This window comes from Ambystoma mexicanum, chromosome 7q (assembly GCF_040938575.1).
Source record: "Ambystoma mexicanum isolate Mex_15411 chromosome 7q, UKY_AmexF1_1, whole genome shotgun sequence".
NCBI classification, from domain to species: Eukaryota; Metazoa; Chordata; class Amphibia; order Caudata; family Ambystomatidae; genus Ambystoma; species Ambystoma mexicanum.
The window spans coordinates 114,862,911-114,887,356 of NC_090941.1; the positions used below are offsets into that span (position 1 = coordinate 114,862,911).

General features: G+C 42.8%; 1 protein-coding gene across 4 annotated transcripts in view; it reads left to right on the forward strand.

The window, feature by feature from the left end:
* Positions 1–24,446, forward strand: part of MID1 (midline 1) — a 484,850-nt gene that overhangs the window by 269,177 nt on the left and 191,227 nt on the right. For all 4 annotated transcript variants that reach the window (XM_069640367.1, XM_069640365.1, XM_069640366.1 and 1 more), the window contains exon 3: positions 11,416–11,511. In XM_069640367.1, the coding sequence (XP_069496468.1) occupies positions 11,416–11,511 (96 nt within the window). The remainder of the gene's footprint in view (positions 1–11,415; positions 11,512–24,446) is intronic.

Below are 24,446 nucleotides of genomic sequence, written 5' to 3' on the forward strand. Positions count from 1 at the left end.
TCCATTAATCGCTCCTAGATAAGGCTGGATCGGGACAACAATGCGTTGACTCACTCCTGGATTTTCGGTTTGAAACAGGGCGCTTTCAAACAGAATTGACATACTGTATAAGCGACTAACAAATGCACAATAAAATTGAAATTATAATAATAATAAACACTGTAGGTGAAACCACATTTTGTTCTTTCTCTCCACACCATGGCAAGGATAATGCTGGGACCCGCAGCTTGCTAGTATAGATGATGAGTCAACAAAATATTTACACTAACTTGAAAAACAATATTTGCATCACATCAATCAACGCGTGGTGCCAGTCGTACGACTAAATAGAATGTTAGAGCAGTGCTGCCTACTACAAGTTCTGAGTCTTGCTAATTCATAGAGTTTGCTTTTCAGATGAATGGGCAAGGCACCAACTGAGCCCAAGGAGTCCTCCTCACCCCTAAACCTCTTAGGTGAAAGTGGAATGCATCTGGCCCCGGGACAATATGGGGTGCACCTAGCACCCCAAGCATTGCACCCTAATTACACACAATAACACACTAAGTCCATTAATTGCTATCTATGTGTCCCCACCTGTTTGCTAACCAGTCCTGTACGGATTTCAGCACAATCCCAGGGTTGGCAGTGATCTTGCAATCATTGTATAGCATAGGCAGATCCAAGAACTACATGGAATCTGTCTTCAACAGCTTTTGTAAGGAGGTCCTTCTTATGTAGGTTCTCATTGGGTTATACAATGTATTCTCCACTTCCTATTGTATCGTGTGCTCCATGCCCCTTTTATTGGTGGCCTACTAAGTACTGCTCATATCCTTTGCAATTTGTGTTGGCACAACGTTGTAATTGTAGCATCAACTCATGGGAGGTGAACAGTAATTGGTCACATTAGCTGTCACTGTTATTACACACTGCCTCATCAGTGAGGTACAGCTGTATAGAACTATTTTATGTTTGCACTTGATAGTGTCAGCTCTGCGAAATATACATGGATGTTAGACTCTGTACCAATCAGTTTGCAAATCGATAATCCTCCAAGACCACCTCTCACTGGCCCATCTGATTCCTCCTCTGTCACGGCGTGCCACAAATAGCCACCTGCATGTCTTCTCTCCACAGTCACTTTTGTGTGCATTGCTGGTCCTGTGAAATCACTGTTAACTCAAAACAATGATCTCATCACTTCCTACTTATCCAGTTTTGTTCTCTAGTCATATTCACCATTTCTGCTTGAGTAAGCCATCCTTCAATTGTTGCCAGGACATTTTCTCCATATTTTGCTAGTACTACTTTGCTTTAATAATTCTCTGCTCTTTTTCTTATCTCACATCACACTTTTTATCCGCTCCTGTGTTTCTGGTTGCAGTCTGTCCAAAATGTGAGGTTCAGCTCCAGGGAAGGCAATGCTTTTTTAAGATGATTGGTTAGTATATAGTTTTCCCTGCAGATTAGTGCCATCTTTGATGTGACTGGCTATGCACCTCTATGTGCTAGAGCTGGTTAGAAGAACATGGGAAGGCCACCCCAATGCCATGGACTCGCCCCTGCACCTCTCTCTCCATCTCTTATGCACCTGGTGTGCTGAGCTATGTAGCCTCTTGAAGTAGCATACAAGTATTGACTCACTGTCCCTGAAATATTGAAAATGTGTCTTGCTATCACAGAGCAATTTGTCAAATTTCTCAAGCATCCCTTTGTTTTCACATTGCACACTACTGGAATACTTTTATTTATTAAATGTCTGATTTCTCATTCCAATCCTACAATCTTTTCAGAACATCATAGTCTGCCTCAATTCTGAACACCCCTCTATTGTTAAAGTAGCCACCGCCTTTTGGTTCCTCGTGGGGTCTTGGCTGACTGCCACATTCAATTACAATTTGTATATCTGGGCTTTCAATTCATCCATCATATCACTTCCACCGATCATTATAGGCAATGTTACAATCTGAGGCCACTTACATGGCCTAATTTCACATCTACTTCTTTCTGCCATCACCAGGCTGGATGGCTGACGATGCAAAACAGGGTCAGAGTTCAAAATGTCTTCTACCTGTTAACAAAACTATCATGGTAAGGCACCACTGTATCTATCCTCCTCTATCCAACTCTACAGGCCTTCTTGTAATTTCCGCTCTGCCTCCTTGACTACCCCTGTGGCTCCTCGCCCTCCCTGAGCTTCCTCTCGCTTCCACTCTTTCTCTCTTCTTGCTCCACGTGCTTGGAATTCTCTTCCCCCAGACATCCGAGAAACAGTCCACACAGATTTGTTCAAAGCCAAACTATACGCCTACCTCATTGCCTCCGAGTTACCCTCTTTACCAACCTCTCATCTGCCTGCGACCTAACATAATTAGGATAGAGGATAGGTTGGAGTGCTCAGCAGAGACAATGAAGTTTGACACATTCATGAGCGCAGTTTCCATGGAGTGACAGGAGTGGAAACCTGCTTGTAGGGGGCCTAGAAGGCTGTGGATGTCTAGGAAATCTAACCCCCAGTACCTGAAATCACATCCGAGAGAATTTCTGCACGTGGTCTCTACCACCACAGTATATAGCAAGCCCCCTGAACTGTAGACTCTGACCCTAAAAGGAAATCCTTCATGCAAATGTTTCAAGACGAGCACAGGGGGAGATACTCTGAGATAAAACGCATGTATTCACTGCTCATGTTGGGTGGATTCATATGCCATACCAATGCAGCATACAGCCGTGAAGTCATTCCTCTTAGAGGCGGCATTAAGTGGATACGTCAACCCCGGGGGATGTCGGCACATGACCAAGCTTCACTTTGTCCATGCAAGGTGGGAGCTGCTAGTCATGGTCTGCTCTTGACCACGCCATGACGAAGACCACCCAAGGTTTTGTGCAGGGATTCGGAAATGAGAGCATGTGATTCAACAGACAGAAAAGATTGAACACCATAATTTGGCAGCTTCAAAATGTGGTACTGAGGAAAGGTCGTCCTTCAAAAGAAACATTTAATTTTGTCTTCTGGGCAAGGCCAAAACTCATTCAGCCATGAATGTTAATCTACCAAGAGGGCTTCCTACCATCTGTCAATTGCACAACAAGTGCAGTTGAGGCTGAGCCAAATGTTCGGCTTCCAGATATTGATAACCAGATGACTGGCGGTTAAACCAACATGGTATTAATTATGATATATTGATTCACACCTGCATGGCATGCTCAGCTTCATTTATAACTGGCTGTGCATTGAAAGCCATGGATGTCATTGGTTTCCATTTTGACTCCTCATCAATCTCAGCTGTTCCTCTGTGCCGCTACTCACATACAATGGGAGCAAGACTTGCACACTAAATTTCATTTGGTGCATCCTTACCCCATAAATATGAAGATATAGTGAGAAATCCCCTTCCCTTGGTTGGGCTCTCGTTCAGTGGTACTGCCCCTTTGTGCAGTCTGATCAGACACAGTTGCTGTAGCGGCTTTTCTTGCATCCCAAGCAGTCTCCTCCTAGGCCTTTAGATGGGAATAATACATGTAGGATTAGAATCCCAGGGATCCCTGTAGGATCAAGCATGGTTGTTCACTTCCAGCCGCCGGCTTCAGTAGCATGTTCTCGCAGATTATAAACAGATTTTCACATGAGTCTTTCAAGTAATGTGAAAAATGGTGGGCAGATGTGTGTAGAGGCAGAAATGTTAGAAGTGCAGAGCGGGATTTATAGCCACAGTTTCCATTACACCTGCCTGTGGTCGATAATGCGTGCAATTAGCAGGCATTTGATAGCATATGTGAGCTGCTGGACATGGCAAAATTAATGCATGCTTTGCAACCAAACCCCGGCGAGCGGATCTTGAGTTAAGGCTTCCAGTCTGAAATGACTTGACCTCCTTCTAACTTGACCGAATCTGGTTGAAATTAGCCATGACATGAGACATCTATCACCTGGTAATGATGAATCACCGGCCTTTACAAATGGCTGGATACGCTCAAGAAATGGTACATTCAGGTCTTCTAGTGCAAGTGCTTGGTTCTGCGTGCCATTGCCTTCTCAGATATCTCGGGGTGAATATTTCAGAGCACACCTGCCGAGTTTAAGCTTGTTGGACTCGCTAAATTGGAATCAAATGTCAAGCAATAGTAAAGGGAAACTCCTGCGCCATAGATTGCCCAATCGCTCAGATCATTCACGCAGGAAACCCTGGGGTCGACAGAGGGCTGTCTTTTTTTTTTTTTTTTTTTTTTAAACAATTCTAGAGAGCCCAAACTAAAGCCGTCCTTGGACAAGAAAACATACAGAGGAGATGCAGTTGAAAGGTGGCATTGTGCCACCAATGGGAACAGTCCTACCGTAACTAATGGCAGCCACGCCCTTTGGTGATAGGTTTGTTCAAAGGTCAGAAGGTGATTGTCACCTGAGATCACAAAATCTTGAAAATGTGTGTTGTGCACTTCACCCCACATATGGACGCCTCATAGTGTCGAGTGTGGGGCCGTAGTTAGAAATACTGTGTTCCCCAACACTAACATACACATGGCTACTATCCCTAGTCCGGTATCACTGTAAGGATATTTTCCCATCTGGCTATCCAAGCTTTGTGTTGTCTTTATTGCTAAAATTGCAGTATAGTTTATTGATGTGCCTGTATAGGTTTGGGTGGAGTGCTCTTCTTCCCTGTTAAGTGAGTGTTGTAACACTCAAATCATCTTGAAGCAAACCTGAAATAATGATTTTAATTTTTGGAGTTTATTTGGGTTCCTTTATCATTTCTATGACGTATGACTCGGCAGAGGCACTTTAATGTTCCATCTACCCCGTTGAAGTCAGTCACAAGATGTGTATGCGTTGGTCATTTTTTGGCAATGTTTAGTTGGCACACAGGGAAGACTACTGAACATATGGATCTAAGGAACGTGCATATGGAATGGATGGGATCGCACCAGAGTCATTCTGAGTCCAAATAACAGAACCAACTCAGGAAGATGGCAAAACACGATTTTATTAACAATTATCTAAAACAGGGCAGTTACAACGCACATCAGTGGACGTACGCTCAGTCTCTCAATAATCTCCACAAAAAGTATAGTTCTTACACACAATGCATCAGAGTGATGTCATGTACGTGGCAATAATGAAAAAACACATTGAGGGTTGGGATTGGTTAAGGGAGACCTCTAGGTAAACAGTTCTATAGTAGCTAGGATCGTTATTGGCTGTGCATTATCCAGTGGACAATTTATGCCTACCTCTAAAAACATGTCATTTCAGAAACAAAAACGGTTTCCCATTGGTCTTCAAACTATAAGCTCCTTCAATATATGGACTGATATAATTGGTTGCCATGCTTCTGCCATGTCTGGAACATTCGGTTCAGTTAGCAGCACGTAGGCCCAGACCCAGGTGCAAGGAGATGGGACATGAAACTGTCTCACCAACCAATTAGCCCAGCATCTATCATCACCCATGCCTTGTGCCATCAAATTGTCTTTGTACTTGGCCTTGCAAAGTATCCTTGCCTTTGAGAATGCATGGGAGTGAGGGCACTCACCATTGTGTCTGTAACTCAAGTTCAAACTCTATTTCCATCTTTGGCTCACGTGACAGGAGACCACAATTTGGTCCATTTTGCAGCTTTTAAATGCTTTAAATGAATTAAAGTTTGGCATCCTTTGTGTTCTTTTTTGCACCTTAACGTGATAAGGTTCAACCTCTGCATACCCGTTCTTCAGAAAAGATAGCTGACCTCGCTTCTTGAATCTTGAATCCGGGCCAGGCAGCCTTGCCACGCAGCTCCATGAGCCTTTTATTCTTGCTGCGACACAGTTTTCCATTCTCGCTTCATGGGTTCTGGCTTACTCAATTCATGATACCAATGTCCAGCGTCTGTATAATGGCGGCTTTGCCTGCATTCTATTCACTACTTACAGCTATAATCTACCTTGTGTTTCAGCATCTGTACATTTGTTGAACTGTTGTTTTCTGCAGCATTTGGTGCATGTGTTATCTATTCTTTCATACTTTAGAGTTCACTTGATCGTTACTTCACCATTAGTCCTCTACGATCCATACATCATCTTCAGCCAGTGTCTCGAGACGTTGTGCACACTTTCTTAGGACATCACTAGCTCTTCTTTGCACCTTTTCATAATCCTTCAGGCAATTCCTCCCGCAGGTTATCGTCACTTCGGGTGAACATTCGATAAGGTTCTCTTAATGGGTAGCTTCTTCCAAACACTTGCTGCGGTATTGGCACAACAGCTGGCGTCAAACACAGCACAGTTTCATGTCTACAATATAGGTGACGTAGAGAGGCGGGATCTCCTGCAGGGGTATACAGCTGTTCCTCTACACTACAGAAGCGTCTTGTCATTCAAAGCGAATCAGGACCTGATTTTCAGAGTGAGCTTCCATTTCCAACGCACTAAACTTTGCATTTGAGGGAGTTATTCATATAGCACGCTAATGTGGATTGAACCACCTTGTGGCACATTTCCACAGCACTTCAATCACTGATTAAAGTGGTGTAAATGTCAACATTTGTGATCTTGGTTATTTGACATATACATAAGAAATAGAGAGAGAGCGGAAGCGCACGGGTGCACGCGCTTGCTTGGCCAGTGTGAGCTAGTGAAATTGGACCTGTATGTAAGAAGCCAGTTATGCGAGTGCAAGGTTGCAGGTTGTTTTTCCTTGACTATATGTTATCCAGTGTGCATGTGTTCTGAATGTAGAGTATTGCAGAGCCCTCAACAGTCACCTAATTCTAGACTATTTGCATGCAATGTAATTCCCTTTTATTTCCATGTTTACACGGACTACGGTCTTTCGAAGGGTCTTGCACTCCACCTCGCTTCGAAGCCATAACAATGACAGCAGGCACTATACAAACATCAAATAACATAACATCAAATAACAAATATATGCATGACATGCACACAGACGACATTCTCATGTGCACGTGCCAGCCCTGTTGGGATTGCGAAGGAACAACCTTGGTGTTGAGCCTGGAAGGGGCCGAGGGCAGCGTTACCTGCATTCAGGCCTCTGCATGGCAATGCAGGTCATGGCAGCTTCCAATGTGCCGTACAGAAAGTAATGCTGTGCATGTGCAGAGTGCACACCCAACAAAGAAGAGTCGCAGTTTAGAAATGGGGCATCGGTGGGAGGAATCCTAAAAATGGGATCATGTGTATCGTTCATCAGACACATGGTGGCAAATGTTAACATTTTGAAGGATTTTTATTTCTGTGTGAATGAAATGCCGAACTAGCTCTTTGGTTAGTGTTGCGCTATCCTGGCTTCTGAACACTGTGGGCCTGATTCATAGAATATTTGCCCGGTTCAAAGTGACTTTGCACTGCCGACACAAACCCTGATTCTTGCAACCGTGCGAAGTGTATTTTTGCAGTACAAAATGACTTTGCCCGGACTTTGCACAGTTCCATGAATCAGGGTTTGTGTCGGCAGTGCAAATTCACTTTGAACCGGGCTAATATTCCATGAATTGGGCCCTGTTTGCGTAAATCGACCCCAGCCCTGCATGGTTATTGCCCCCGGGGGCTATCACCATCCTACTCTCGCCTTCCAGAGAGCATGCTGGGTGGAAGAGCAGGAGGCGCTCAGCGCCAGGAAAAACAGAATGCCTGGGATCTCCCGGCAGAACCCAGCAGAGTCCCGGAACTCGATCTCATGAACAACATTTGCCAGTATGGGCGGGGGTCACGGGACCTCAGTTTATCCCCTGTTTTAGGCCAGAACGAAATGGATTCCAGCGATGCTGGGGTACTCAATTGGCCAACTAGGGCGTTGCAGAGTTTTATATTTCCAAATGAGACAGAATTCTGATGAATGAGAAAAAAAACGTGTCATTGAAACCCTACAAGGAGCAGGGTCTGTGGCAAAGTGGAGGGGGCTAAAGGAGGGCGGCGGGGGGCTCATGAGGCATGTCGGTCACAAAGCTGCACAAATACCACGGTCGGAAGCACATGTGGTTTCCCTAAAATAAGCGCGGCTTCCTTGGTCTGACATCAGTAAGAGCAACTTGTCAAACATGACAAGGGATTTTGTCATTCTGAGGATGTTCCCATCCTTCAAACAGTTATGCGTGTTCTAAAGGCAAGCATCTTTGCTTTGCTTAATTTTTCGTGTCATTAATGTATACTGGCTGCCAAGTGTAAGCTTTGTCTTGTAATGCATCAGTGCAGAAATTCACTCTGCCAAGGCCTATGTTTATTACAGAGAGCAAGAGCAATGCCTTTTTACGCTTTCCCTATGGCAAATCTCACAAGCATTTGATGTATTTCTTTTAGCCATTTCATTCAAATTTTCCATTAAACAAGTGAACAAACAATAACTTCAACTTAAACGTACCTAACCTTCATAAATTCAACAATATTTATAACCATAACTCTCCCCCCAACCATCCAACCTACAATATAAAGTCCAAACCTAAAATCTTGGGGGAAGGGAGAAGAAAAAGAAAAGAGGAAAAAACAAAACAAAAACAAGCATTTGATGTTGCTTAGTGTCCACCTAGTGCAGACAACTGTGTGCATACTACCTGGGGCCCAGGCGTTTTTTTTCTGCAGTGCTAATAATTTAGCATTTCAGTCTTGGAAGGTCGTTCAATTGAGTTCCATTCAGCTGTGCGATAGTGACATCTGTTACCAGGGCTTCGAGAGTTCTCCTTGGGCCTGTTCTACTACAAGGTTATGCTAAGCAAATGTGTAAGGGTGTGCCACCAGCAGCGGTTAACTAGATGCGCCACAATGGACCTGATAAACCTCAAATCTGGCAGGATTGCAAAAGGGAGTGGCGGCACAAGATCGCCCTGCCTGAAGTAGCGTACCCTTCTTGCATTGTCTCTGACTTGGAGTCTACTGAGGACCCTTGACAGCCTCACTGTTCACATTGCGGGTGTAGCAGAAAGTCCAAGCATCTGAGAACTCGATTGGCCTCCCTCTGGTTAATAGTCTCGCAGCAGTGCTGGAATTGGAACACATTTCCTCGGATTCGGAATCTGGCAAATATGTTCTCAAAGGATTCACAATCAAAGCAACCAAAAGGGAACTTGTGCATTTTGTATATGTCCTCACATTGTATATATATCTGTATATTCTTGTATTTACTACTGTATATATTACTGTATCTCTTATTGTATCTCATATAACGATTGTAACCATGTACCCTAAGAACAGCGCCCAGATACCTTTGAGTTCAGTGCGCTATATAAGCAAATAAAACCAACAAAAGTCCACGCCTGAGACACTACATTACTCTGCATCCATAGTGATGATCTGTTGCCAGCCCTTGAAGACATTCAATGATGAGTTGCTTGGCTTTTTTTTTTTTACTTGAGCATATTAATTTGCAAATAACATTGTGGATGGCTGCACCCTCAGAAGAGAGTGAATAACTGAGTAGCAATTTTATCTTAAGAGTTGGATGGTTAAAAATGGGGGATGTATAAAGTTGCATGCGCAGTGACACACATACTATAATCATGTAAATGTTTTCATCGTGGGTGTCATTTTTACTAGCTTGTTAATTTCAGATTGAATGTGATTATGTTGACTCCTCATGTAAAAATCAATAAAGAAATATTAACAGCAACAAAAATGACATTTTCAACTTTCATTAAAAAATGTGCAAAACGAAAGAATAAATACAGGCAAGCTCACCTTTGTTTTCTTTTACTCTCAGATTTGTAAAAAAAAATGTAAATGCTGCCTACAAATTAGGGTTCGCAGATGCCATTTACAATGGATCCCTAGGGAAAGCTCAGCTTTTAACAGCTGCTAAATGCATGCAGATTCCACAGGAATACCTTCGTTTTATGCTAGCTGAAAATCTCGTGTTGGTGAAAAATGTAAAGGTTTTTCAGGCATAATTTTTCTAATATGGTTGCCAAACTCTGGGACATGCTAACAAGTAAAATCTGCACTATGCAGAACTACCTGGCATTCAGAAAGAATCTTAAGGTCGGGTTCTTTATTACATAATAGAATGTTACCCTGCACCCATCAAACAGTGGAAGCAAGACTCTCAATAGACCAACTCTCACACGCAGACACAAACTAGGGGTAGACCAAAGCAGCTCCCAACAGTTCCCCCACATCCCAACACATGGCGTTCAGAGAAAGATGACTAGAACACAAGACTTCAAGGCAACGCCAACACCCCAAAAGACTGCCTTCCCTGTCTTCCCGAGTATCAGAACAGCAAAACTGGACATCTTCCTGCCTCAACCACAAAAAGCCAAACACCCCTCAACACAACGCAGTTGACAGTGGGGCCAAGAATTTGCTAGCAATGTGGAAACCCCATGACCACCCGTTACCCTTTTGACTAAGCCTTAATTCTCACCTCCTTACTCACACAAAGCATTTAAAATAGACATTCTCCCCAGATTCCGAACAACACAGATTAATACCACTAACACCAACTGACATACTCAGCTGCCGGCCAATGCACACATTCACTACAAGCATGAGGTCTCTTCTCTGGACACAAAGCCCTTGATGCTTCCTACACATCACACCTAGAAGGCTTTCATGCATGCAGAGCTCCGGATACTTCAGATCAGCAACATGTGGGGGCAAACCAGTCCCAGTCCCTTTTTACAGAAGTGAGTGCTGTCGCATGGAACATACATGTTTATTGAACAAATTATTCATAAGAAAAAATTCAACCACAAATAGAAGACCAAAAAATGGCATACATGAACTCACAGAAAAAAGTTTGCTTTGTGCCAAAAATCAGAAACCTGCTCAGGGAGGCGCGATCATATGTTGGCGCTAATCCGCGCCTTCACCAAGGACCTGGCAGGCCAGCTAGTGTACTAATATCACACACATTGTACAGAGCATTAGAGTTGGTACATTTATGAAAAACTGAAGATCTCTAATGCAGATTTATCAATTGCAGTGTAAACGATAATAATACATGTTACTAAAGCATAATGACACTGTGAACAGGGCTTGCTGTATGCCGGCATAAAACCTCATGCAGTCGCGAAACAAGGAAGTTACACAGGCGGAGCCAGAAGGAAGAGGAGGAACCAGGTCGCACCCGATCTCTTATTCTGCCTGAAAAACCTTAAAAACATGATTGGGAGGGATGCATCAAGGCACAAGCCTCTGTACACATTGCTTTTATGCCGTGTTTCACCACTAGAAAGTGAGGCCCACCGTCTTCAGAATGTGGCTGCTGTGTTTGATTCTGGGGTGAAGTCCCTACCAAAGGCGCTGTGTTGAACTGAGCAGTGTATATTGCCCTTTGAAAATGTCTCACTGCTGATGGTTTTTTTTTCCTTTTTTTATTTTACTCGCCACTTATTTGCAATGTTCATTATAATAATGTTTCACTTTTTTGATGACATCTTGCAGTCAGTTGTACTGTCACATTGCCAGATGTATTGACCTGTACAATGTTTTATTTTTTCACAGCAAAACCTGGAGTGTAACCTGGCAAACCTCATAAAAAGGAACACGGAGATGGAATCCCTCTTAGCCAAACTCATCCAGACTTGCCAGCACGTGGAGGTGAGTGTCCACAAACTCAAACCAGCTTGCCATTTGCCCTCGCCTCATTGCATTAACCATTGGAACTACATCCAGAGTTTCATTTCTGAGTGCATGTCAGGACTTTTCGAGAAAATCTTTTTCGAAGATTAGTTTGAAAACAACTTGAGTTAAAGGAATTCTGCAAAGCCAGTGTTGACTGTGTTCTGAAAGCACTCCCACATCAGCAGGAAACGGACACTAAGGGCCCGATTCATGGAATTTTTTGCACGGTTCAAAGTGTCTTTGCACTGCTGAAAAGTGACTTTGCACTGCCGGCACAGACCCTGATTCATGAAACTGTGCAAAGTGCATTTTAGTGACTTTGCACTGCAAAAATACACTTTGCACAGTTCCATGAATCAGGGTTTGTGTCGGCAATGCAAAATCACTTTGAACTGTGCTACAGATTCGAGCTACATGAATCGAGCCCTAAATTGGTCATGACGTGCTTCCACCGTCTTTTGTGATGGTAGCTGCAACTGCATAATATCACATAGATTCCATAAACTTTGCACTACTGCATGTGCACTTTTGTACAGTATTTGCACTAGGTTATTGACCTAGTGCAAAAACGTATTCTTTCACTGCATTTTTGAGCTAGGGCAAAGTTTGTCCTAGTGCTAAAATAGAATGTTATTAGTGTTAGGGCAAACCTTGCCCAAGTGCAAACATGCATTGAAAGAATGTTTTTTGGCCACTGGCCATTTTTGCCCTGATCCTAATGACGTGCAAAATTGTACTTGCATTAGTGTAACGCTTCTTCAATTCGGACGCATTGTTTCTTGAGAACTACAAAGCTGGTAGATGTGAAAAAAGTGAGTTATGCACGAACCATTTTCACTGGTGTTGAAATATACTACCTTGTTATCAAAATTCTGTTGGAACACCGTTGCCTTTAAGAAAAAAGTAATTGCAGCAGTCGAAAAACAAAGATGGACCGAGACATGGTAGCCGAGGTAAACCTGCTGGGTAAGTAACCCAGACCCTTCTATTCTTGGCCATTTAGCCTACCAGCAGACTGTTCTATTCCAACTATGCTCACAGCTGGTCTTTGTGTTGCACCAGCTCTCCCTTAAATAGATGTAGGCGGTCATTGGTGTCTACACGGTCACCTTAGAAGAGACCTGTGTATCTTTGAAAGGATCATAAATACAAATACTTTCCATGGCGTTTTCTGAGGGCGGATTGGGCAGTGAAGAATTACTCTTCTCAGCTTGTGGCATACCGCAGAAAACCATATGGCGCATGTCACACCATTTGAGACTTTATGGTTGTCAACAGCGGAAATACATGCTTATCATTGTTTAGTATTGGATCTAGCATTGGTCCAAAAAATGTATAGACATCATTTTTAAAACGTAGCTGTTAAGGCAGTCACCTTGGAGGGAAAATGCGCGCAATAACTCAGATAATTGGAATAAGGCATTTTAAATGCATGACTAACAAGCAAAAGATCAGTATTTGCAGTGGTAAAGGCGCTATATGAAAAGAGCGATATGACATTAGAATGAAGTAGAGGGGAGTACGTTTTGCAGTATTGTGTACACTGTCTCCCAGTGAAGGTATTAGGAAGAAAACAGAACTCAAGAAAACGGGTTACATTTTTACAGGAGGGCCCTGATTTTAGTGGGCAGGATAGAATGCTTCATGATTGGATCTGCCCCCTGTAGTGATACATTTTCAGAAGCCCTGGTTGGCTGAAACATTTTGGTAAATCGCATTGCTGGTAATGTGCCATATATCCTGTGTGCCATGTGTCCTGATCGCCTGAAACATCCCAGATGCACCAATTTGGCGAAACCTCCCAATTTGTAGCCACTAAGTGTGGCCAGAGTGTTTAAGCCCCTCCCAAGTGGATGAAACACAAATTTCCCTACTCGTCTGCTGGCTAGAAATCACGGCGAATGTCATGTTGTGTATCCTGCATACCAGAACCTGCATACCAGAATTTTGTTATACCTTCACCCATTTCTTGATATTGCAGTACTGTTGAGGAAGATGGACACCTACTTTAATATTGAACAGCAAAATAGGTAGACAAACCAGGCCGATCTGTATCGTATTTTGTGGCAACAACGACATTGTGCGGTGCAGAGTTGATTACAAAGTCAGCACTTTCGCTTGTGTCTTCTCCACTTGCAGGTGCACAACACGGAGATGTGTTTTGCAACATTTGTGGTTACTTGGTGGGGACGGGTGTTGCATTGAGTACAGTATATTAGCAAATTATGTGGCACAAGCAGCAAACCGTACAAGCCCTCATCACTGACACTCCTTTTCACCTAAAACCCACGACCATTAGCATCTCTGTAAGGTGTTCTCAGCTTCGCATCACATGCAATGCAGTCTTTGATCGTGGCTGTGAAAGTAACCTCATGTTCAAATTCAAACAGAAAGATGTGAGGCTCAAACCTTTTTTCATTCCCATCTGAAGAAATATTTTAATGCTTCCCTGCACTGGCAATGCAGACTCCTAGATCTTAGGGTAACATCGAGTGGAAATAACAAAGCGCATACCCAAGCTGCATTCTCTTTCACGAGGCTGGAAGATTAGACACACAGCTTGCAACAATCTGCAAAGATGGCGAAGAACAAGGTCAGCAAGAGCGGGACAAGTGAGGGTATTTCTTTAATAGCAAGGGAAAGCTGTAAGCGCTCTTCAGATGCCGCTTTACTATAATAGGCCTTTTACTGCTCACCCTCGACATGAGGGTCCCTCGACGCTGCCTTTGTTAGGTTGTCCATTAACCTTCCCCCTATTGCTCTGTGAGGTGTGTATTGTTTGCCTGCTCGAACATTTCAGGGTCTGCCACTCAATAAAATCAAGGAGCTCTTATCTCAGGTTATATTTGAGCTATTCTTGAGGGCTTTTGTGCAAAAGAAGAAGTATGGGTCAAGATGAGTGGAAAATAAGCAGGTGCACAAAGCTCAAGTATCCACGTTTTACAAGAGCGGAATTGATACGACAGTTCAAATGGAGTTGCCTAATATGTGGGCCTTGTTGTATTTCGTTCTGTTCGATTAGTTCTATTGCCCACAAATGTAGGACTTACTTTTCTGGCTGCCTTATGGTGATTCAAACTCCTGCAATTGCTATCCCTGCCTACAAATTATTCAGCTGGTGAAAGTGGATGTAGGTCTTGTGAACTCAGCCCCATCTGCCTTTCAATCTCCACTAATCTGTTGGTGCTTTCTTTTTCTGTCGCTCTTGTTTTCCCACTTAAAAAGCTTCCAGCCTCTTTTCCTTTGCAGTTGGTCAGCTGGGGCCAGTGGATCTAGGTCATGTGACCTCTGCCCCACCTACCTGTCAATCGCTGCTAATCCTTTGGTGTCTTCTTCTTCTTGTTTTGACATCCTTGTTTCCCTACTTAAGCAGCCTACTAGCTTCTTTTCTTTTGCAGATGGTCAGCTGGTTCAAATGGACGTAGGTCATGTGACCTCTGCCCCACCCACCTGTCAATCACTGCTAATCTGTTTGTGCCTTCTTGTTTTGCAACTCTTTTTTTCCCTACTTAAAGAGACATTCAGCCTCTTTTCCTTTACTGTTAGTCAGCTGTTGCAAGTGAATCTAAGACATCTGCCCCTCCTACCTGGATAGCCCTTCCACCTCCTTTTCTACTTAACCGTTAGATCACAGGAAAGCCAGAAAGCAAAGGGCAGACAAAGAAAATTGACATTCTTGTTTGACCCGTTTAGGGCCTGGAAAGAGCCCTGGGCAAATTACTCTGCCTGTTGTATATGATATGCTGTATTTCTAGCATATACATGGAAATAAAATACAAACTATTGAAGGTTGCATTGGGGTCTACAGGCATGTGTTTATGGATACTGTATTAATAATTCAGAATACACAGTGTAGTCGTTCACACATTCAACACAGGGATAGTTTTTTGATTTTCTGATAAAGCGGTTAATACCACTCCCACTTTACTTTTCCGATTGAGTCCCAGTGGTGCAGGATCCTCCTTCTACTGTGCAATGTTATGAGTGAAGAGTTATTGAAATTTACTTTGGCATCATTTTCTACATACTTTCCCATGGAAAATGCAAGTGGCACAGCTAAATTCCCTTTCATCCCCCAAATCTCTTTTTAAATATCTAAGCTTTTCACATGTCACAAATTATTAATCAATCATGGAGAGGTAGAAATGTGCACTGTTCCGCAAATCCAGTGTAAAAATACACCTGTAAAATCCAGCTGGGTTTCATTTGAGTGGGTTTGGATTTGCAAAGAGCAGTGGTTTACCTGTGCAGAAATGCTACCTTTTCCCATGTAAAACCAATATGGCTTGGTTTTGAATACATTGAAAAAGCAAAGTGCATTACATGCTCAAGCATTCTATTTGGAATGAGCACCCCATGCCCACGTCCCTTCCAATCCATCCACTCGTGTGACCTCAGAAAGAAATCGTTTTAAAGCTCCTATGTCTAATTAATTGTTCTTTGTTTCATTCTCACTTTTGAATTCTTCTTAAGGCACGCAGCCACGAAAGACCATCAAGAGTTTCTGGGCAATTCTCTGTCACATAGACTCCTTCTGGTCTCTTTCTCCCTTCTCTAGGAAAGCAGGCATGCCTGCCTCAGGCAAATTTGTCTCCTGTTTCCTCGAGGATAATGCCCTCCAGATAATATCCAAGCTCAATACTCTTCCATTTGGAACAGGTGTTCACATTTATGTATCCTTCACAATCCGATCTTCTTTTTTCTATTCCCTGTATTTTCCTACGTTTAGCATGGCACTTATTCCCATACTACGTAATTGTGACCTCACACTTTTTGATTGGTCAAGTCTTTCGATTGGCTTGCTTAACAGACAGAAATTCCCAGAGAAGGCATCCCTTAATTCGCATAGGTTGCTCATATTTCTAAACATGTAACAGGAAGACGGCTGTATGATCTGTACACATTTGAATTCAAAACCATATTTTATTCCATATCTCATCGTAGCAATATGACCCATGAAACACTTGTGTACGAGCGCTATAAAAATAAAATATCAATCAATCATTGACGAAATATATTGTTGAGTTATTCTGAAAATATTTTTTATGCATTTCTGGTTTTAACTTTAAAATGAGTTTTATTTCCTTAAGATATTAAACATTATGTCCCTGCATGCCTTTCAATTAACGATTAATATAGCTGGCTGACATAACTCTTTTCTTTGCAAATCATTTAATGACTGGCAGATGGTGGGCTTACCTACCTAACGGATGTCAAAAGGTGGCATTGTGCATTTCGGCCATTTGGAGCTGGGTCTGGCTTTCACAAGCCGTGTTACCATATAAACAATTTGGATGCTATCATCCCAAGGTCCATGTTTTTGGGCGAGCCTTGAACATATGGTGTTATTGTATAGGAACTGTAATTGGTTTCTTTGGCAACTTTATTTAAATAGGTCTGTTTTCTCCTGACGGCCAAGCTAATCCTCTAGGATATTAACCCATCAACCATTGACAATGTCTGCAGTACTGAACATGAGCTCTGCTTGGTGTCAGGTTCCCTGAAAGATCACCATTGGCAAAGCCATTTTTAAAAACTTATGATGTTCTATACATATTTAAACAGTCATGTATTCCCTATATGAATTCTAATATGTAACTGTACTACTTAGTGCTTTTACAATAGACTTTTACCAAGGCATCACTCATATTTAATATTATTTCACATATTCTGAATCGAATGCAAAACAAACTTTTTTGCCTGGTACATGATGCTTCATTTCAAATTACATAGCAATACTTTATGAAATTAATGTGTTATGCACTGTGCTGAGACATACCAACATTTTGGTTTATAAAATTACAGGTGAATACATTAATCTCTGCCACAGAAATTCTCTTCCCAATTATATTCTATATGAAACCTATCATCCATGGTCGGAAATATCCCATGCGGCACTTCCCCCTCTTCTGAAGTGAAAATGTTGGAGTCCCCACCTCCTCTTTTCTATTTGATGGGGTGATATTTAGCATCCTTCCCTCCTTTCACTTGGTCCTCCATAATGGAAATAACTTCAAGTTATTTAACTAAAAGGAGGGAGTAGAACGTCTGGCTTAGTATAACATCAGGATATTATTTAATTTTACATATTCCATTTTACATCTTACTCTATTCTTTATTGTATATTAAATGCTAACATTTATGACTAAAATATAACAATTCATTTTGTCAACATTATGCAAACATTCATCCTTGCATTTGAACATTCGTAGTTAACATGTTTATGCACATTGCTTTTTATTCAGAGGTTGTCAATTTGGGAGGAGAAGCTAATTCCTCAATTCAATTAAGGACGGTTCTGGGATGACGGGTCTTCAGCTGGTTCACATTGACCCAAATTTCCTTTGTCTGTACCCCTTTTGGTATCTTAAGTTTGTAGTCAGCCAGAGAGATCTTATCTAGTATCTTGTGTGCTCCCTGCTAAAATGAAAAGAACTTGCACTGTTTTGATTGGTTCCTTTGTAAATTATAGAGGTAACGTTGATCATATACCTTGTATTCCATTTTGGCAGTCTGTAGGTCATAGTAAGACGTCATATTTACTATAGATTTCTCCAGGCCCCTCTGCACTTAAACAAATGCATGTTGGAGATGTTTGTGAAAGGGTTCTACATTTTATTGAATGGTAGAGGCATTGATCAATGTCTGTTCTTGTGTTCAGTTCAACAGATGCTCAGGGAAGACCATTATTCCACAAGTCATAAGTTAAAAAGGATTTTTTTTAGTAGCAGAACTGAATGCCAGCAGTACTAGTTGTAATCACAAGTCCCAGCTAGGTCCAGAATCCACCACTAACGCCTTTAAAATTCCAACAATGGTTTTATTATATGGCTGTGCTCCCACCTCTCCTCCTCCCCACTGTAAGCTGGGTGGTAGGCTATATAGACTCCTAGAATTTACCACATTTTAGTCATTACCTCACTGGCAAAATGGATAACCCATTCTGACTCAATCCTTTGAGTAAGGCCAAAATGAGATAAGATGTGGTTGACCAATAAAGTATATTCAGTACCCACCTTGCATTTCGGTGCAGGGAGAAATTCCATCCATTTGGTAAAGAGGAATGTAACAGTCAACATATATTTCTTGCTGTGTGCAGAACACATTTCTGGACCAACAAAGCCAGCCTGATGATTAGACCATTGTAATGTAATTCCTCTCTTTTGTAAAGTAGCCCGTTGAGTGAGGGACCTTGGTTGGTGCTGAGCACACACTTTAAGACCCTTTTAAATAAATTATCGGCTTCTGACCCATGTGCGGCCAATAAGCGACCACTTCATTGTCTTTTGAAATCCCCTATGACCAGCTGTTGCTGCATTATGGACATGATTTAACATTATGCTTTGAAATGAGATGGGTACCACCGACTGAGCATAACCAGATTGGGGATTTCTAACCAAAATTCCATCCTGAGATTTTAACATTTTCTGGAATTTCATTAAGAGTCAAAGATCTTCCTTTTCCTGACAGCCTTGTTCAAATAAGGGAACGTTTTATGGATCTTCTAGAAATTGGTCAAACTTTCCAATAATCTGACCTTTCTTTTTAGTGGTGATTAGTTCTAGACATTGAGCATCGCTTCTCCATTGATGAGTAGAAAGCTTGCTCTCAGCTTGAGTGTGTTATACAGTTACTACTGTTATTTGTATTCCTGCACAAAGAGGTTCCATGTCAATGTATTTCCCTTAGATTGCTCCATTTTTGCCTAATTGATCAGCCAAATCCTTTCCTGTCTTATCAACAATACGTGCCGGATGTACACAAATCCTGCCCTCCTTCCACCAACAATACTGTGCTTCTGAAAACATGGCAAGTCCAGTGCTGGCTCCCTCCAGTTGTAAAGCACTCCATGGCTCTTGAGGTAAATTCACGCTATAAGCAAAAAAAAAATGTAAAATGCAACCTAGGTAGGTCTCCCACCAGACAAATTAGAAAAGGCTAGGGGGTAAGTCAAATAATTCCCAAGACTCCACCATCTATAACACCTATTGGATGTCACTGAGCAAGAATGCTTAGGCATCATGAAGACTGTGAAGATCAGCTTTTACCAGACTGCCATTGGTCCCTGATTACAGCATTTACTTTTCCTTCTGTGCCCTTCACCCACACCGCCCTTAGCTTTTGCAGCATTGCCTGTTTAAATAAAACAAATGCATACATTCTATTAAAAAAGATATTAAATGTTAAAAATAGGCATTATATTTCAATACCAATAAAGGTTACATCCAAAATAAATCTCAAAGTACGAGATATCAGTGGTTCTTCCTAACTTAGGCCTTCATATTGACATACGCGCTTGCAATGAGTTTATATATGGCATTGTTGGATCAGAAAGTATACAAATCCTCGGTTAAAAAAAAAAAAAAACTTCAAAATATCACATTTTGTTGGGATTGGAACATGACCCTTGCAAACCACTGAAGTGAGCAACTGAGCACGACTCCTCGGACATTACTGACGTAGATCCAAACACCTCCCTATAGAGGCCATTTATAGATTGTGTAAGTGAACAGCTATGTTAAATGGCAAATCATGCTAGTGCTTCAGGAAAGGTGCCAAAAGTTTCATTGTTAGTGTTTAGCAATAGTCCAGCGTATGGGTAAATAATTCCAACACACATGGTACATGCATGAACAATAGTACAGTGAAAACCTCAGAAATTGAGCTAAGGGCCAGAATTAAGCCTTAGAGCACTTACATCCATTATGCAACGCCATCTTTGGCCCGCGTATTGGCCAGGTTTAGATGCTGGCGGTTTTGGCCTTTCTCTCACATAGCATTTTTCCATGCACAAGATTTAGATAACATGCTATTCACTGGTGGCTAGTGAATTTGGTGGGGTACCCACATTGGCGTGAGTGAGTGTAATACAAACAGGATGACATATCCACCACCCCAGAAAATGGTGATGCCGCTTTAACAAAGCAATGCCTTTATTTCCACTGTTAGATCCGTTGTCAAGGTGGCATATACTTAGCACCCAGAACTGTACCATTTCAGAACTCGTGGCCCACCTTGTTGCCCCGCATCATTATCATTGCCTTCAGAACTGTCCTATGTCACATCCCTTTAACTTCTGAATTACCCCCAAAACACTCCCCAGAACTGTCACATTTCTGTTTCCATTGAATACGAACTGGCCTACATAACCCTCATTCCCACTTGAACTGTCCTTGCCATCTTCTTTTGCCATCTGCATTGGCCTACAGCGATCACATTGCCTCCCAAACTGCTTTGTCAAGCCTCTTTTCCCCTTAGTGGCACCACAGCAATCGCATCACCACTGCCCCATGTTACTTCTGATTGCTGTTCCAACTGCCCCATGTCACGTCATTTGCCCCATAAGTGGGCCATGTCTCTCCTGTTTACCCAAGAACTACACATGGTATGACCCTTTGTTGCCACACCACACTCGCATCACTCCCAGAAATGCCCCTTCACACTTCCCATTCGCCCATTTAGTGCCCTATGGTAAGTCCCTTTAAATCATGAATCAGCATTTGCGTTGCCAGAGAACTTTTTTTTTTAAAATACAAAGCTTGCTCACCAAAAAGCTGAGCTCAGAGTTATCATTTAGAACAGAGGGCTTCTGCAAAAATATGGCTCTCAGATATTTTTTTAATATTTTTTTTATTTGTATTTTTATTTTGATTGTTTAAAGCCCTGACCTGGCTGTAGATCAGTGGAGTGCTGTACAAGGTTTGCGTAGCCAGCGTTTGGGCTGGCATCTTTTAACATTAGCACAGTACTGTAAGCAGAGCCGGCCTTAGGGGTGACCGCCTGGGGCGCCACGCCCCCCAAGACGCTATTGGCCCCCACCACGCCAGCTCAGGGTAGTCTTTCGAGGGCTCCCCTGAGCTGGCGTGGTGGCAGAAGGTGTGGCATGCGCCGCATTGTCATTGAATGCACCCGCGGCGGCGGGTACATTCAATGACGATGGAGTGCTGACGCGCCCTATTTAACCTCCTCGCCGGAGAGAGGACGTTAAAAAAAAAAAAAAGCCCATCCTGGCCCACCCCCTTCTGCTCCACCCCCTGTTAACCAGGGGTGCGCAGGGGGTAAGGGAGGGTGCCTATTCGCCCAGGGCACTGCTGCCCTTAAAGCCGGCACGGACTGTAAATTGTGATTGGTCCATGGTTAGGTGCTGTTGAAAAAGCCATGTTTTAGAGAATGATGGTGGCATTCCAATTACACTTACCATCAGTCGTCACAATCAGTCACTACTGAGGGAACATGAGAGTGAAAATCCAAAACACCTGGCGAACCGACGTTTGCAGACCTCTGAAGGGTATTTAATGTTAGCATCTGCTGCCTCGTTGCTGCTTGCAGCAATTCAGTGCTGCTTGGCAACCTCTGTGATCTAGCCAATATGACAAGTGATGTTTGAGAAAAATCTGTCTTTTTCTCTGCCGGTTGGTCTGTTTTTACGTTCTCTGTTTATTTTGTCTTTGTTTGTTTAAGTATAGTGGCCCGATAACTATGTTAAATGTCGCGTGGTGTGAAATCATGCAATACGCCTAGTCCAAGGGGCATGAGATGTCAGTTCTGCTGACATATCAGTGTACGTGTGCACCCCTGTGTCGCTTTCAATAGAAACCTCATTAAAACCTACAGGAATTAATGGCTCTCTCGTGCTGTCGTTACCGCTTCATCAGTGGGCCACTCCTGGGATTCATGTATGCAACTGTTTGTCTTTGACACACAATGAACAAGAAAAGAACCTTGCGGAAATGCAGCGGAGAAACGTTTCATTGTCCTTCACTCCGAATCGATAATGTGGAAAGTGTCACGTTAGTCCGACATGTTAAACTGCTTGGCAAAGGAAGCTGGTGAGCGCTGCTAATAAACATGGCGTTGGAGAAACAAAATAGTGCATCGTGACGCGTAGGAACAAAATTAAGTTAGATTTCCGCCCCTGCGTCTGCCTGAACGGCTTCCCTGGGAACCCACTCAGTCTGTCAGCTTCGGCCAGGGCGGACAGGTTTGCCGGAAATCCAAAGGTAATGCTGGCGACGGAGTAATCATTGCTATTATTTAGGCTCTGCTTAGGCAAGAGCTACCACCCGCCATTTCCTAAAGTGCCGAGATGAAGAGGTGAGCGAAAGCAGCTGCGCCCTACCTGTTGTTGTTGGATGGGTCTACGTGTGACATACACGGCCTAGACATCATTTGTGGAAAAGCTAACGTTGTGAGAACATTGGGTCACCTGGCCGAGTACAGGAAATCCTTCACTTGAGTATACCCTGCGGTCATTTCGCTCACCTCTACATGTGATGGACACCTCACCAAAGTGAAAAATCACAGGTTTGAAAATGCTGCTTGTGCATGCGCACTTCCACTAGCAGTAGTGCAAATGCAGCGTGGATTTATTTGCAATAGCGCTCACGCACTTGCTCATGTATGCTCGGCACCTTTTTCGTATCGGATTGGGTGAGCACGCAACCGTGAAAAAAAGGCTGAACAACTTAAATAAGTTAGTAGTCCAAATTAAAATCAAAGTTTAATTTGCAGACAAACTGTGAATGTCAGTTACCATACTGCGTTTGCATTGCAAGCATGTAAATCAGCAGTGCAAGCCAGCACAGCTATTGCGTCATTGACACTTGACACAACTAAGTGCCATTCACAAACGACTGGAAATGTATGAACTTTATACATGTCTACATTGCAATTTATGGCCGCTCTCATGTCCTGATGCCATACCGTCTTGTGGCCAATGCTGGATTTCACTTTTATGCACTTCATTGATTCACGGTGCATCACCCTTTCTCATGGTGGCCCTGAATCATGCTGTTCTCATCTTCAACTTGTATCCTGGCTTGCAACATTATGTGTTACTACTGACTTCTGCAATTGGATTCGCTCTCCCCTCTTGCTTCTCCACTCTTTTTGACTGCTTATTATTTTCTCTCCTCCTCTCCCTTTCTCCCTTTCCTATCTCGTCCACTTAATTTCTCCTGTGCACTTACTATATCAGATTTGTCCCTGGACCTTGTCTGATAGCAACCTCGTCTGTCGCCTCTGCTCCCCTTACTTGTCCACCCCCCCCCCCTTCCCCCAGCACTATCTGAAATGACATCAGGCCTAGTACGATAGTCGCTTGTTTTGTTCCTCCCCTCCCTTTCTTCACCCCTCTCCCTCACCTTTTGTTTTTCTCCGGCTCTACCAGAAATGTCGTCAGGCCTAGTACAGTAGTCGCTTGTCTGTTTCCATTTCCTTCCCACTCGCTCCCTCCCTTCCTTATCTATGTCTTAGCTCTTGCACTATCTGAAATGTCGTCAGCCCGTGTACGATAGTTAATTTCACATCCTTACTGTTCATGGCCTGTAGGAATGTCATTGTATTTTCCCCTGTTCCCTCCCTTGCCTTGAAGCGCTTTGAAACACATTGTGTATAGGCGCTATATAAACTATCATATCATATCACCAAACTCATAATTTCCCCTCAGCCCTGCCTTCTCTGGTGATGATACATCAGTACCATTTACATTTTTTTCATTTAGTGTTGGCTATTATGTTACAAGCGCAATAAGGAACATGTCATACGTTGATTTTTGTGTACCTCACAAACTAAGACGTATGCATGTAGATAAACCCTTTTTTAGTTTTGGCTTTGAGGCAGTGCTGTAAGCTCTGCATATAAGCTGAAACTATTGTCATAGGAAGTGGAGATAGAAGGGAGATGAACTGCGAGGAGAGACACACAGCCTGTGGGTGCTGTTTGGTTTCTTGCCCCACCATTGTGCACCCATGACCATGCTAGTCCATATGACATTCCCACCTACCTCCCCCTCCATGCCACAAAACACACACCCCTTGGATCGCTTTGAGCTATGTATGTGCTTTTGAGAGGATGCCAATGCTATTGAGGGGATGTCAATGTTATTTAAAGGGTTTGGGTCTATTTGAACT